Source organism: Cupressus sempervirens, chromosome 11, assembly GCF_028749045.1.
Source record: "Cupressus sempervirens isolate cs-2001-9-10 chromosome 11, ASM2874904v1, whole genome shotgun sequence".
In the NCBI taxonomy this organism is placed as follows: Eukaryota; Viridiplantae; Streptophyta; class Pinopsida; order Cupressales; family Cupressaceae; genus Cupressus; species Cupressus sempervirens.
The window spans coordinates 560,548,524-560,565,743 of NC_143128.1; the positions used below are offsets into that span (position 1 = coordinate 560,548,524).

Consider the following 17,220-nt stretch of genomic DNA (forward strand, 5'->3'; position numbering starts at 1 on the left):
TGTGTTCAAAATTGTTTATTGGTTTTGTGTGCTGTGAAAATATTCTAAATCTAATTATATTGATTCTAGAAGCCATTGTATTATAGTTTCAGCTTGAGTACTGCATTTGAATTTGAATATGTACTTGGACCGTGTTAAAATCATGTTTTGATTCACATTTATTTTTCCTTTTCCCATACCCTATGATAATTTTTTAGATATATTTACGTGATTTGACTCTTGCAAGCAAATCCATTTTTCCTTAGTTGCATATCATATGATTTCAAATATTTTGTGCAGGGGTTTCTTGATATGCCTAATTATAAGGGTGCCAATCCACCTTTCACGAGCATCAGTAGATGCTATTTTAGAACAGAATCGAGCCAAGGAAATAGGCATCAAACTAATCATACTGGAAATAGCCAAGAGTGCCACATTGCACATTACAACTCCAGCCCATGTTCTCTTTGAACTTAACTGAGTTACCTTTTTCAGGGCAAAGGAGTTTGTTGCCAAATAATCTAAGCTCTGGTGTGGTATGATGGATTAGCTGGTTTCTAAGTTGATCTTATTAATCAATAGTATAGTCCAAAAGAAGTCTAATGGGATGGGAAAACCCGATCAAATCGAATACATAAAGTAATAAAAGCACCCAGTTTTTCATAATGCTGCAGTAATCCATATAACTAGGTGTTGCCTACCCCAATGAATGAGGCCGGATGCAATTTTCAGGGGAACTGGATGTTGGAGATACCCTAGATCATGGAAACAACTTGAAGAATACACTGATTCAGAGTAATTTACCACATACAAGTAAATAAATAAATCTAAGGGAAACCCCCAATAAAGGAAAACTTGTTGTCTAAATAAATTTTTGCAATTTGTGCACCTAAATAATTCAAAAAATCAACAGGGAAATCCCCAACAAATCTCAGATGGTCATTAAATTCAATTGCTGGTTCAAACAGAAAAGGAAATTTCAAATTGAACCAAGAAATAAAACATTTAATGCCTATAAATTACATCAAATCCAGAAATTTTGCTACATATGAAATGGATCTAAGTTCTGACATGCAAGTGCAATCAGCATGCAATTGTAACAGACCTTGAGATTCGCATAATTAATATCCTGAATACTTATGTGTTGCTTTCATATGTGGATGTGATGTTTCCTTCCAGCACACGTAGAATTTTTAATTTAAAATAATGTGGTCATGATGGATTCAGAATACTCCTAAGAGTAGCATGAAGAAAATATGATCTGCAAGCGGCATGATAGAGTATGATTCATAAGTATTATGAATGTCTTCTTCATGTGCTATGTGAAGGCAACAAACAAAATTTATCAACTTCACGATGCACTACTTTCCTTTAACCATGATTCTCTACTTCTTGCCAGTATTTTTTGACAAATTCTATCCTCTCACTATAAGTATCTTCTTCTGGATAATAAGCCATTGGATCTGTTAAAAGTGGTTGTGGCAGATCTAAAACACCCTCAATAATGGCATGAAGACAATATGATGCATAAGTGACATGATAGCCCCCTTCCTGTACCACAAGAAGACATCCACCACTAAATTGATCAGCTTGCTGACGCATTATTTGACCAAGTCTTTTATAACCACTCATTGTCAAGCATTGCCTTCCATTAGGATCAAACTGCAAGGGTGAATGAAATAATCAACTCTAAAACCAAGAATTATCATTATGCAATGACCATTTACAGTAAACAACATAATATATATACTCTGTGGTGCATAAATATCAGAACGATTGAGCGATATATCATCATCCACTGAAAGTACTGAACAATTTTCAGGAATAATGTACAAAAGTAGTCTTCAGTAAACAATTATAATTTCTATACCTACTGCAAGTTCCAAGAATAACATGCAAATGTTATTCTCTGCATATCCCAAGAGCAAAGTCTACCTTCTTGTTAGTGAAGATGAATTAATTGGATTTTGCATCAATCTATTACAGTTTTTCAATTGTTCTTCCAAGCTAATCTTTCCTTAATGTAACAACCTAGGGTTCCGAATCTTTTCTTGTCCAAGCCATCTAGTTCTTTTTTATTTAGTTTGAACTTAAAGACTTGAACAGAGGTTGCAATTTGATAACATACTAGTTATTCCGCATATTTCTGATGGGCTACCACTTTTTCTTCACATTTGATCATTTTCTGTTTCAGATACAGCTTGAAAACATTTTTCAACACATGGTTCTTGAAGCACAATGCTGAAAAGTAAGAGTCTATCAGATTATAAGGGCTCTCTATCCCACACCAACTTTTAAGAGCTAAAGAAGATATACATCAATCCCTAGCTATTTATTCCTAACATTGGAAATCATTTCATCAGCAATTTAGAAAGTGAACTGATGGTGACTGAAGACTAGATGTTTGACTTTACTTTGTTCCTCTTCATTTGAAGATGCCCCTCCAACCTCAAGGCTGTTTGTAATTTCTTCTCTTTGATTAATTGGATTAGGAAAAAATAATGATCAATTTTTCTTCGTACAAATGTTTCTAAAGATTTTTTTCTACATTATTGGTTCACTCTACAAATCCTCAGATCCCGATCTAGTTCGTTCCAAATCTGGATTCATGACCCTGTCCATTGTAGGTGTGGGGCACGGCACTTCTTTGGGTTCTGGGTTCAGCCACCAATGCCCATGATGATCCTGGGACCCAACAGCCACTTCCTAGTGTCAAATGGCAAGAAACCAATGATTTAAAAAAAAAAAATCTTGTTCTGCATTTTTAACCTCACAGATTGGCCAGTCAACCTGGAAAGCTAACCATGAACCTTAAATTGACCTCAAAACAACTTAAAACACAAAAGAAATGCATTTACCTCATTTTCAAGACAACACAAAAACCATATACACTTGCTGAACTTTCATTTATGCTTGTCATTGCACACAAAGAGCTGAAGCTTAACCATTTAAGGTTCCAAAAAAGTAGTTTTGATATTTCTACACATCTGCAAGAGCCCATTAATTGCCTAGGGGATTGTGGAGGCAGATCGGTGGGTTTGAGGCCTTTTACCGGCTTTTTCTCTTCATTTTTTACCTTTTTATAAACAAAATCTCTTGTTTTATATATTATTTTCATTTGATTGGAATGTGCTGTTCTCCATACTTGTTTCTATAGGGATCACAATGGCTCCTAGTTCTAGCTTCATGGGCCAGTCCCACTTCAAACAAACCCAAAAATCCTCCCTGTATCATCATTTGGCAAATAAAGGATCTTGATCAAGGAAGCCCCCTCTTTCCCCATCTCTTAGTGTTCCTTCAGTTGAGGTAAAGACCAACTACATTGTTTACACAAGAAGAGCCCAGTGCACATAAAAATACAAAAGGGCTATTAAATAGGCATTTCAAAATGGAATTCCAAAAGATTGTCGATCAACACAAAGCAAGATGTGTCAATGCAAACAGTTTGTAGTTCAATCACCACAATGGCAAGAAATGATGACATAATTTAAGAAGGACCAAAAGCAGGCCTACATTTTGAAATGTACATAACATCTTACTTGGGAAGAAATGGAAAATTGGAGAAGATTTAATGCAGACCACTGGATTCAAGAATCAAGATTAGGGTGACCAATGTTTCTAATGGATGGAAGGATGTAAAAAATTGGTCCTTGATCAGTTTATTGCAATGTTCCCTAAAGGGGAAATGTTTTTAGAAGTCAAAAATTGTGAGGGGTAGTTGAAGGATAATTTATTGTTGACACACTGATACGAACTATAAACAATAAAATTCAAATAGCATAAAAGAAAGAACTTAAAACATTAATTTTTTTTTTTTTCTAATTTTCCAATCTAAATGCAAAACTTAGGTTGAGCTTCCTTTGTCAACTTGTTTGTCAGGAATGTGGATGCAACTCAACAACATAACACTGTATTTGGTTGATAATTGATTTTGACAAAGTTGATTTGCATAAAGACTAGTTGTATGAAAATGATAAAGGAAAGAGGGTACTAATTGAATATTCAAGAAAAATCAAATGAAGATTAGATCAGAGGCAAAAATTAACAAGACTAACAGTGTTGTCAACTCATTTACCATTTCAAACTCTTGAGAAGATAATAATGATATTTTTAATTTTAATAAATAGAAAGATGGGAGGATGAAATTTCCATTCGACGATGAAGTCCACTCATTAGGGAAAAAATTCTAGTTCAAAAACAGAATTGACATGTGAGAAGGTAAATAATCTTAGTTACCGGGTTTGGACCCTAGAGCTCAGGTCCAGATCCAGATTCATCTGGGTTCAGATTCGTGCTTGGGTCTGGATCTAGGTCCAGGCAGGGTCTCTGTTTGGGCCATAAAAGTGTTTCAAATTACATTAAAATATCATTTTTTTAATTATTTCAATGTATGATTTTCTTAACAATATTAACATTGATTAATGAGCAAGTATTTAATGTTTATCTTTGACATTTGGCATTAATCAATGGTCAAGTAACATTGATATATTCATACTATGAAATGACTTCGTAAGTTAGTTTTACAACTATGCATGTTTCTCTCTCTCTTTCTTTTTTTTGCACACACACACACACACATACTCACGAACCCACCCACAAACCCACCCAAGAATTTTTTTTTTGCCCGAACCCATGAACTTGAACCCCGAAACCGAATCCATCCCCGAACCCGAATCAGCAACTTAGTAAATAATGAATTTATTATTTTATTTAACAGATTTTTTGATGAGGAAGTTGCCAAATTGAAGAATGAGTTAATTTTGTGAGGTGAAAAATGAAAATCTTATTTAAATATAAAAAGTAGATAAATAGCTCTCATAAATTAAATAACAAAATTTTCTTAATTAATAGATAAATGTGAAATAGTAATTTATTAATAAATAATAAATGATTTGTTAAATGATTAAAAAATGGTATGATATGATGCCAAATTAATATCAATGCTAAGAAGAATATTTTTAGTGTCTAAATAAACCATCGGTGAAGTCTGATCTAAAAACATCGTCCAAGACTCCAAGTCATGATAGACAATACAAGAATTGCAGAGTAACTGGTTTGTTGGTTGAAACATGCTATTCACACAACTTTTGGACATCACATCATCCACTTGCTCAACTGAGTGCTAGAAGATTTGAGTTGCGAGATTAATTGGATCAAGTGAGTGTACCCCAAGGCTGCATAGATCCAAATGTTCATCACCAACTATCAAATTTTCAAGGTCAGATTCAAATAATTCTCGAATTTGAGCTGTGAAGCTAAATGAATTATAAAGCCATAGTTTAAAACTTCAGTGGACAAAACACAACAGACTCCAATTTACAAACTCAAATGATTCTTAAACTCTTTAAAATATATTTTTTATGCAAAATGAATCGGTGGAACATTTTATAAGTGCTTTCTATTGAATTTGAATACAAAAAGAGTACAGTATTGCATCATCATTGGAAATTTCATAAGTACAATGTATATTCTAAATTTCTAATAGCCATGCTAGTTACAAAAAATTACAATTTCTTCTTCCTCATTTATTCTACTAGTTAAAATAAATAAATAAATGGTATTGACAGAAGCTACAATGCATCTAATCAAAAAACTGTCACATTATATGGATTCAAGAAACTAATTGTTATAACCAACTCATTGAATCGATAGAAGTTAAATGACCTTACAAAATTATCAATGGCCGATAACTAACCACTTTATTTATTACATACAATTGTAAATATACACTGTATTATATCATTATACTAGTCATTTAATAACCCCTTATGGCTAAACTGGAAGGTTCTTGAGTTTTAGCTATAGAATTATACTATGGCTCATAAGATGTGTAGAAATGGACAAAAAAGCACTAGAGAAAGATATCCTAAAAGAACAGAACAAATATGCTTTTCTACAAGCTTTTAATCTGTTTGCCCATCCCCCAAGGTGATATAGCTGAGTTTGGAATAATGTCTTTCTGCTGAACTTCAAAATACCACCGGGGCCTCCAAAGCACAATAGAGAGATGTTGCAAAGACGGTCTCAACTGGAGGCAAATTCACTATCAGTTGAACCTCAGCCAAAATGTAGACAATTTCAGTTCTATGTTGCTCATACATAGGTGGAGAATCACCCAAAAGCTAATGTACTGGAACACCCCATGAATGGTACATATTTCAGTGACACCACAGGAATAGGTTGTGAAATGATTTCCATAAATTCATGACAAGGCCAAATCTTCCTTAATGTAGCATGCAAAACAAGACCAGCAAACCTTCGCACTCACCTCCTAGCCTAAAGAAGTTATTTGTCCTATTTCATGGCATATACAATGAACTCTATTTCACCAAAAATGAATTAGAATGTTAAAAATTCATGTAATCAGGCTAAAAGAAAATAGTTCTTTTTAATCCAGGAACATACCTAGCATTCTCTACTAAAATTTGATGTCATTTCGAGTACAATTCTCACATCACAAATCACTCCAACAATATGAGACTTGTCATCGTCAAGTGATACAAAATCTGTGACTATAATCAGCAATAAATGTGACTTATCAATCCTTTCAAAACACGAAATGTCTAGCGTGCCAGGATTAGAAAACTAGCAACTGCTTTTGTAATTGCAGAAATAGCTATCCATGCAAGCTCCTAAACATTAGCCACCACATTACCTTCGTTCTATGGCTTGTGTCCTCACCATATTGTCAAAATTGATATGACACATTCTCCGGTGCCACAATGATCATATATCTCTTCCTACTGTTTACCGTATGGATTAATTAAGCAACGCACACTGAAAATCGATACGAACACCGAACAACAAATAGCAGAACTTCTATTATTATTCGCATATGCCAACAGTACCTTATGCTTTTCCCATATGATATGATAATGATAAGATGATTACAATGCTTCCCGAAGGGGTTATAAATACTTTCCGACGAACCTTCCCGAAGGTATCCGTCGGCTAAGTACATTATACCCGTTACAAATTGTTTTCCTGTCGGCTACATAACAAGACTTTTACCGAAGGGACCTGTCGGCCGATGCACAATTTCTACCGACGACATCATCCCCCCCAAAAAGAAAAGTCGTCTCCTGACGACTAGCAAAATTACGAGACAATCCATAATGAAGAATAAAAGAAATACTAGAGAGAAGGAGGGGTCCCAGAAGAGTATTGTTGACGATGCAACTCATACACCTGGTCAGTCCGGATGCGCAGATCTGTCTGAATCTGTGAATTAACTTCTACGGCCTCCTTCAGGAGAAGCGCAGCATCCATGGCTTGTCTCTTGGCCAACTGTAATTCATGCTCTGCTGCATCTTTATCTCGGATAGCTGCATCCTTCTCCTGCACCACTGTAGCCATATCCTTCAAGAGTTTTGCCCGCTTTGCGACCCATGCTGCCTGCTGGTCGGCCAAATCAGTGGCTAACTTTTCTCTGGCCTCTTTTTCAACTGCTAGGGATCTCTGAGCTACAACACTGTCTGCGGCCCTATCTGCCTCCGCACGCTGCCGTGTATAGTAAACTTCTTTGTACAGTCCCACGATCTCATGTGCCAACTCCATCATTGGAGTGTCACTCGGTCCCAGCTCTGGCTCAGTGGCCCAGTCTGCCAACATCTCTGGTGTCTCAACAGTCGGCCAACCTCTATCTACAAAACAAGTTTGAAATCGTTCAGGACAAATCCTACGAATATACGTTCGAATCAAATGCCACTCCCTTCGCCGAGTGAGAGCCTGAATGGCCACATCATGCCCCTTCTTCAATGCAGACTTCATGGTCCTGAGGTAGTCCCTGCACCTGTCCTCATCTGACCCATAATCCTCCTTGGCGAAGTCCTCGAATGACCATTCGGAGTCACTATTGTCCTCCTTATCAGCGGGAGCCACGCCCACATCCGGTGCCACCTCTTCTGTTGTTGGTGCAATCACGGCATGTGGCGTTCCCTCCTCCTGAGACTGGGGCTGTGGAATAGGTGTTACTTCAGAATAGCTGGGGGACTGAATGGATGGGCCACGCTTGTCAGGGACGAGTTGGAACTGCTGCCTCAGAAAAACACTGGCTCTATCATTAACCTCTGGCTGTGCTGGGTCCGTACACTCCTGTGCTCCTCCGTCTGATACGTTCTCTACTGGGAGTGTCTGGGTTCCTGCTGACGGTGCTACTGTAACAACTGCTGCTGGCTGACTTAGGGCAGACGCCCCGAGTGGTGCTACCGGAAGAGCTTTAGGAGCTGACGAAGTCTCTTGGTCCACGGGTGCGGCCAGGTGGGCAAAGCCGACCGCAAATCCTGCCCCTGGTCGGACAGGAGAAGGCCGTACCCCATGTTGCCATGGTACGGCTAGTGTAACTGCCTGGTGGGATCCTCCAGTCATCAATATCGGTTGTCGAGTTTGTCCAAACCCTGGAATGTGAGCCGTGTGCAGACCCCGGGGTGTCAATTCGGAAGTCATAGGGACTGTAGTACGCGGAAATAGCAAGGGAGTAGCCGTGACAATCTGAACCTCTTCATCATCCTCGCCCTCCCCTTCGTCTTCTTCCATACTGTCCTGCTCAGAAGATGTCTCCTGTCGGCCGCTATCACTATCTCCTGCCCTGTCTACCCGTGGCCTCTTTTGACCTGCCGAACCCTTCTGCCCAGGGATTGTGTCCAAGTGCTTCCATTGCATGATAGGAGGTTCTTCTGGAGCCAATGGTCCAGACTTCGCCTCTAACTCTTCTGATGGAATCACCCGTGCTATAGCATCCAAAAATAGACCAATGGCGTAATGAGGCATATAGAATGTCTTGTGCTAGAGAGTCATGAATTCATGCATCCGTTCAGCTAGCACAGACGCCCAATCATACACTTTTCCAGTCATTATGCCGTTCATCATAGATACTTGCGGAAATGTGATATTCGATGCCCTAGAGGATCCCGTAAGCCTGCTTTTAACCAAGTCCATTAAACACCGCCATGGCCCTTCCTGAATGTCAGTTTTCTTTAAATCCCTTCCCTTGGATGTCTCGGCTAATGCCGCCTGTTCTGCTTCAGTCAAATCCCCACAAACTAACCTGATTAAAAATAGCTTTCCATCCTTTGGAATTTTTTTCGGCTGAATCTTTCTGCCCTGCTGCCCTGGAATGCCAAAAACCCGTGTGAAATCTGTTGCTTTGAATGATACCACTAAGTTCCGTCCCAGATACTAAAATGTGCTTCTGCGAGAGGTTCTGCCATATGTTTCAATCATGGTACGCAGATACCCTTCATAATCTCGAATGCAAAAATCAGGCATCTGAATGGCCCATTCCACCTGCGCTTTTCTGATGCTTGCTTTAACTGGATGGTCCTCAGGGGTTTCTTGCCACCATTTCCGGCAATCCGTTCCATTTAATCCCTCAAATTGTATAGTCTGTGGTGTGACTTCTGCTGCTGTAGGTGCTACCGCCTTACGCTTCTCCTTGTTGCTCCTCATTCAAATTGCCTGTACCGGCCATACTCCTCCTGGCTTCCTCAAGTTTGGCCTACGCTAATTGTTTTTTCCACTGCCGTTTACCTGCAGACTCCATTATCTCTTTCTAATGGTCTCCCCAAATCCGTACAGTGAGAAATTAGTCCGTACGGTGAAGAGTTCTTTTAAAAATAGATATGGAAAATCCCCATCCGTACACGCAGGAAGAGATTGAAATCCGCTCAAGGTAGAAGTTGGAAGAAGAATGAAATAAGAAGCCGACCTCACAAATCCGTACCAAAGTTTCCCTCCTCAAGTCCGTACGGTGGTTGTTTTCAGTTCCTCTCTTCCTGAAATCCGTACACCACAGGGCTGTATTTCTGATGGAATCCGCACTGCCTAAAATTGTACAATTTGTGGAAATTTCCGTGCATACAAAAGTTATAAACCGTACAGTGCCAGGAAAGTCCGTACGGTGAGAATTAAGGTTTTTGGTGAACCGTACTCCACTTAGGAATTCCGTACGGTCTCTTTAAAACCGTACCATTCCCCAACTCCCGTACTCAGAAACCGTACGACGCCTTTTAAACCTGTGCTCCCTTTCAGAAATCCGTACGGTGCAAAAACCGTACGGTACCTTTAAACCCGTACCAAAAAAGCCGTACGGTCAGAAATCCGTACGGTATCTTTCTTTTTAAAAAAACCGTACTTCCTTTGAGAAATCCATACGGTGTAAAAACCGTACGGTGCTCTTTATTTTTTTTTAATTTTTTATTTTTTTTAATTTTTTTTTGAACTGCAAAAAAAAACAGTTAATTTTCCGTTCGACCGTCGTCACCATCAGTCTGCAGTGACGGAGGGGTCTTGCGAAGGCCATTTCCTGATGCAGAAGTCTTCCGGTCGTAATAGATTTTCAACTTCGACCCATTCACCGCTTGAGGCACTTCATGTCCATCTAAAGTCCATAATTTGATTGCTCCATTGTCCCCTACTTCTCGAATTTGGTACGGCCCGACCCACTTAACCTTGAACTTACCCGGTTTGATCTCATTTCGACCGTCGTAATTTAATACCCACTGTCCGGGCTGAAACCTGTTTAGCTTTAGGTGCTTATCGTGCCATGCCTTTCGCCTATTCTGTGTTACTTCAGTCGCCCACTGTGCCAATAATCGCTTTTCCTCTAACTTGTTCAGTTTATACAACCGCTCTCTTAAACTTTCCATGTCGCCCAACTTGTTTTCTAGTGCTATCCGCAAGCTTGGTATCATAAATTCCGCTGGTACTACGGCCTCCTGTCCAAACATCAGTTGAAACGGCGTGTGTCCGGTTGTGACTTTGTATGCCGTGCGGTAAGCCCACAGAGCAGAAGGTAATTTCTCCTCCCAATCTTCCCTTTCGATGGCGCAGGATTTGTATATAATTGATACCAGGATTTTGTTGGTAGCTTCGGCTTGTCCGTTTGCCCTTGGGTAGTACGGACTTGACAGCGAATGGTAAATTTTGAACTCCGTGGTGAGCAGCCGGATCACATGGTTTACAAAATGTCCTCCTCTATCGCTGGTTAATTGTAATGGAATGCCGTACCTAGTAATAATCTGCTCATAAATAAACTGTGCTGTACTTACCGTTGAGTTGTCTGGTAATGCACGCGCCTCCACCCATTTAGTCAAGTACTCCGTGGCAACCACAATGTAATGGCATCTTCTGGTTCGGCTGGTCTTTAGGGGTCCTATAAAGTCCAAACCCCATCGTTCAAAAAGTTCCTGAGCATGAGAAGGATTCAGAGGCATGAAATCTCTTTTCAAGGGTTTTCCAGCTCGCTGGCATGTATCGCATGCGACAACCCATTCCCTGGCGTCATTGTATACTGTTGGCCACCATAATCCTGCTAAAAGTATTTTTCGTGCAGTTGTGTCCGGCCCCATGTGTCCTCCTGCCGGTCCTTCGTGCGCTTCCTGCAGTATCCGTGCAATCTCCTCCTTCAGGACACAACGCCTCAGGATCTGATCGGGTCCCATTTTGTACAACAATCCATTAATCAGCTGAAATGTTCCACTTCGGATCACCAACTTTCGTTTTTCATTAGGTGGCATGGTATTTGGAAACTGGCCTGTGGACAAGTATTCGCCGATGCTTGTATACCATTCTGGTAGTGCAGCGATCTGAAATAGTTGTGCGTCAGGGAAGTCATCATTTACACCGTCTGCCGGTTCCCCTGTTCTGATACGTGATAAATGATCTGCGCTTACATGTTTTCTTCCGGGTCGGACAATGATTTTGAAAGTAAACTCCTGCAACAGAAGTAGCCATCGGCTGATTCTGCCTTGAATGACTGGTTTGTTGATCATATACAATAGGGCCTGATGATCTACATAGAACACAAATGGAGTGGCCAGCAAGTAATGTCGGAATTTCTGTACAGCATAGACCATCCCCAAGGCTTCCCGTTCGGTGGTGCTATAATTTTGTTCAGCTTTTGATAGCAACCGACTGGCGAAATAGATCGGATGATCCAAGCCATGGCTTCCCGTCTGTGCGAGGGTTGCTCCAATTGCATAGTTCGATGCATCCACATGCACGTGAAACTCCTTCTTCCAATCTGGATATATTAAGATAGGTGCTGTAGCCAGCCGTACCTTAAGTCCCTCAAAGGCTTCATCCTGCTCCTTGTCCCATCGGAACGATTCTGTCTTGCAAGTTAATCTATCCAATGGATATGCTATTTTGGCAAAAATTTTGATGAACCGTCTGTAATACCCTATATGTCCAAGGAAAGATTTTACCTCTGTCACATTGGTGGACAGTTGCATCTCCAATATGACCCGTACTTTGTCCGGATCTGTCTTTAGTCCCTCCTTACAGACGATGTGTCCGAGCAACCTTCCGTGCGGGACCATAAATCTGCACTTTTTCGGGTTCAGGGCCAAACGTGCACGACGGCACCTTTCCATACATTCGCCCAGGGCTGCCAGATGTTTGTCCTCCGTACTGAATACGGACCAGTCATCCAGAAACGCCTCAAAGTTTCCGACAGACATCTTGTTAAAAATGTGTAGTATGATCCTCTGAAATGTAGCAGGCGCATTGCATAGGCCGAACGGCATGCGATTGTAGGCATAGACTCCATCTTCTACGACAAATGTCGTCTTCAGTTTATCCTCTTCTGCGATTGAGATTTGATTGTAGCCGGAAAAACCATCCATAAATGAGTAGGTCTCGTGTCCTGCTACCTCCTCCAGAATGCTATCCGTGAATGGGATCGGGAACGGATCCTTGATGGTGACCGCATTGAGACATCGGAAATCAACACATATGCGTATCTGAATGGAGTCCTTCTTCAGGGAGATCACGATCGGAGAGACCCATTCACTGGTTTGTACTTTGAAAATAATTCCAGCTTCTAACATCCGATTGATTTCTTCCGTAACCCGGGCCGCATAATTTTTGTTCATTCTGTAGGGCCTTTTCCATACGGGTATTGCTCCTTCGATCAATGGAATGCGGTGCACACATAATTCAGGTGGTACGCCCTTCAGGTCCTTGTATGTCCATGCAAAGACATCCTTATATTCTAAAAATATTTTGAAGGCCGCTGCTTTTAGTACTGGGTCCCAATTGTCCCCTACTAATATGGTCCGTGGTTCAGCTTCATCTCCCAAATTCATGGTCTGCAACGCGACTTCATTATACTTGATGGGTTCTCCTTCAGTGAACTGATGTGCCGGTGTCACATCGAGTGACGCATCTCCTTCCTTTATTTCAGTAAATTCCTTTGGGAAGGCATTGATCTTGTTTTCTTCTATTGTTAGTACATTGCAGGTTGGAAACAATTCATAATCCTCTATCTGCCAATGGTACAGACCATTTACTGAATCCAAATCATCGTCTCCTTCCAGCCGTAAAACTCCCTCCTGATCTGGTTCCATAATTTGCCCTTTTTCATCCTCTTCTCCTTCAGAATCTGACGAAGGGCCGTCTTCCCCGACCATCTGAGTGTGCAAATCAATGACATACTTTCGGCCTTTGCTTTCCAGTGATAAAGTATTTTTCTTCCAATCGTGCTTTGCTTTTGCTTGTATCAGCCATCCTCGACCCAAAATGGCGTCGTACCCCTTCCGCTTGAGAGGAATCACAACGAAGTCCAATAGGAATGGTTGTGTTCCGATTGTCACTGGTTGCGCTGTGAGTATGCCCAAGGGCTTGATTCCGTGTTGATCGGCTGTTAACAGCTGGAAGGTAGGTGGCCATAATGTCGGCCGTCCTAACTTTTTCCAAGTATCCTCTGGTAACACATTGACACCGGATCCTCCGTCGATGATCGTGTCTGTTAGCACCGTCCCGAGAAGGCCCATTTCCACAACGGCTGGATAGCGTCCAGATGAAAGGGCTAACAACATCGGATCTTCTGCAGTGGTACCCACCTGTTTGTCATTGGCTTGCTCTACAGGTTGCTTAACACTCGGAACTATATTTGCGAGAGTCGTACGGAGTTGAGGCATCGTGAGCAAGAGATCATTTATCTTGACAGGTATCTCCGTATGCAATATTTGCCGTACAATGTTCTGTTCTGCACAATTCCGTACGGAAGTAATTGGCGTGTCTTTTAGGTGAGCCGTATCTGCCTGTGTTGCTTTTTGGATTTCTGCCCTTGCTTGCTCCAGTCTCCTCTTTTCTTCCGCTGGGTCAGGATATAGCTTCGCTTGCTTCCGAGTGATGGCCAGAACTTCTTCCTCTTCTGTTCCTACAGTAATCAAATTTACTCCCGCGCAATGCGTATGTCATCTTTTTCCTTTAGCTTACTCCTGTCTTTGTTCAACTGATTCGGCATTTAATTCATCTCCGCCTGCCTGCGTGCCAGATCCATCGGGCAACGGCGCCAAATGTTTACCGTATCGATTAATTAAGCAACGCACACTGGAAATCGATACGAACACCGAACAACAAATAGCAGAACTTCTATTATTATTCGCATATGCCAACAGTACCTTATGCTTTTCCCATATGATATGATAATGATAAGATGATTACAATGCTTCCCGAAGGGGTTATAAATACTTTCCGACGAACCTTCCCGAAGGTATCCGTCGGCTAAGTACATTATACCCGTTACAAACTGTTTTCCTGTCGGCTACATAACAAGACTTTTACCGAAGGGACCTGTCGGCCGATGCACAATTTCTACCGACGACACCTACAACATTTTTTTATAATAGAGGCATTGTGCATTACTTCATGGTGGTGAAGTGGAAGCAGAATCATAGTTTATACCTTACAATTATGCAACAATTGCACTTTCTAAACTCCCAAAAAAGCTTCACTCATTTGTTCTTATCCATATTCCATCTACAAAAAAATATAAATTGACCTTGTCAAAGTTCAAAGTCTAGGATTCTGCCAATAGGTTCAAAGATGACACAAGTCTCAAATGAGGGCGACAAATTATTGATGGTCACAGCAACCATTTCTTCCTCATCCACTAGTTTGTTAACTATTGAAAGATGATCCCTAAAATAATTAAGTTATAGAAGATGCTCCAGTGCAAACCCAACATCATTCAATTTAATAGATTTGTTTTTTTGTTAAATATAAGACCCTTTTTTAGTAGCTCGTACTAATCTTTCACAATGCACTCCCAAATGTAGGATATGAACCTCAAAATTTAACTCAGGCACATATAACTCTGCAAATGATATGGCTTCCATACGACATTTGTGAAAGTTATTCTGATTGCTGGCTAGCCCCAATCTCAATACTAATATTGTTATATCACATATCTAATACTAAGCAATAGTGGGAATTTTGTGACTTAGTTTTTTCCATTCAAAAAGTAGTTATTAAGCTAAAAAAAAAATTCTTAACATTTGTTATTGAAAACAACGGTGTTAGATATAGACATGATTCAAACTCTAACAACTCTCTTAATTTGACCCAAAATCTTAAAAATATACAAACCTATAATATTTCAATTCTAGCTTTACAAGTTCCATAGACCAAAGTCCTTGACTTTTAATGTATACTGGAAACTGCTTGTTGCAAGGAAATTTTTAAAAATTGGGAATACTTGAAATTATTGATATTGTCCAAATATTTGGCAACTGCAAAAAAAAAAAAATATATATATATATATATATATATATATATATATATATATATATATATATATATATACCCACACAAACTCCCACTCAAACTTCTTCCCTCATGGCTGTGCCACAAAATGCTACTCCCTTTGACTAACATGGCTGGTAAATGTCACACCTTCAAGGGTCCTGCATGACCAAATAGTAATTGTGCTTGTGATTTTCAACTGCCTACAAGTTATACACGCCCATGATTGTACGAGTTTTCAAGGTTTTTCTGTGTCTCCCACATGCAGCTGAAAATGCCTGTAACTGGATGAATTTCAAACTTGTGATCCTCTATCTCTCTCGTGTCTGGGTTTTCCTTAGTCATGCTTGTAGATGTGTGATGATATTGATGCAAAATAAAATCTTCAAACTGTTTTCTTGTGCACACTTCTAGTTTGATACCCTTCAACTTGCAAAAATCAATATCTTTGACTGCCTACAACTCAAATTTGTGCCTGTAAATGCAATCAAACACATGTAATTGCAACTTGTGTCCTCAAGAAATTATAGTACGATTATTCTCCACATTTGTCTCATTCCCAACTGTCAAAATTTGTTTCATCAAGATTGTACTCACTTGACCAAGCTTGCTCAAAACAATTTGACTCTCATACGAACATTACTAAAATTTGAAAATGATATTGAAAGAAATTTTTGTGCATCCTGTTGAGAGAGTTGTATTAGATAGATTAGAAGAAACTCTTGTTACAAACAACTCATTAATTAAATTTCAACAACCGTATGAATGACCTATAATTAACCACTTAAGTAATTAGAAGTGTGAACAAACATTACTATATCATTAAAATAATTCTTTAATAACTCCACCCTAGGACTAGATGTTAATGTTGTAGCTTCAGTCGTATTGTTCGGATCTGAGATACATTATTGTTTTTGGTAAATCATCATTTTCCTATATATATACTTATCCATGTGAAATGATATTATTGTATATAATTTTGCGTGTGTGTGTGTGTGTGCGTATTATTATTATACATATTATTATTATTTATGTTAATATAATATTATTAAATGATGATTACACAATTCATGAGACATGTCTCCTCATCTTTTATTTATATGAGATCCAAATTTGCATTTAGAACATATCAATTAAAAATGGCCATATTATTACATTTGCAAAAAAAATCCATGTTACTCAACATGGTATCAGAGCAAGGTTAAGGAAGATCCGGTTAGATTTGAGATTACATATGATCTCAGAAATACATGGGAAGTAGAGAAGATAGAGGTTGTTGGATTGAACGAGGAGTGTGTGATCAACTAGGGATTGCTCTCACAATCATGGCAATAGACACCTTATTGCATCCTTTAGAATGGTCACCTCATGAAACAAATATATTTAGACTACATTTGTCAATCTTATTTGACCAGATAGAGAGGCAGAGATTTGACAAATCAATCACAATATTAGACTGCTAGATAAGGAGTTCATCCCAAGGCCCAAAGCCTTTAGTCAAAGGCAACCTTGCAGCAATAAATGAAATAAAGAGTTTGAAAGTAATCTGCAAGAATTGTTTGAGCTTTGAAAATCTGACCCAAGCTCCAACACAGGTTGGCATATGATTTCAAACAATAAAACTCACAAGCATAGCTATGTTCTCGACACCAAGACTATTGCCCTACTATGCTCAAAAGAAATGACATTTCTATTATATTAGTCTATGTA

At 39.5% G+C, this 17,220-nt stretch overlaps 1 protein-coding gene across 1 annotated transcript in view; it reads right to left on the bottom strand.

Annotated features, from left to right (window-relative positions):
• Nucleotides 1-976: 976 nt before the first annotated feature.
• The window catches only part of HDA08 (histone deacetylase 8), a 169,325-nt gene continuing 153,081 nt past the window's right edge, over nucleotides 977-17,220 (bottom strand). Inside the window, 2 exon segments of the mRNA XM_089808878.1 lie at nucleotides 977-1,365; nucleotides 1,368-1,641. Coding sequence (XP_089665004.1) covers nucleotides 1,331-1,365; nucleotides 1,368-1,641 — 309 coding nt within the window. The 3' untranslated portion in view covers nucleotides 977-1,330.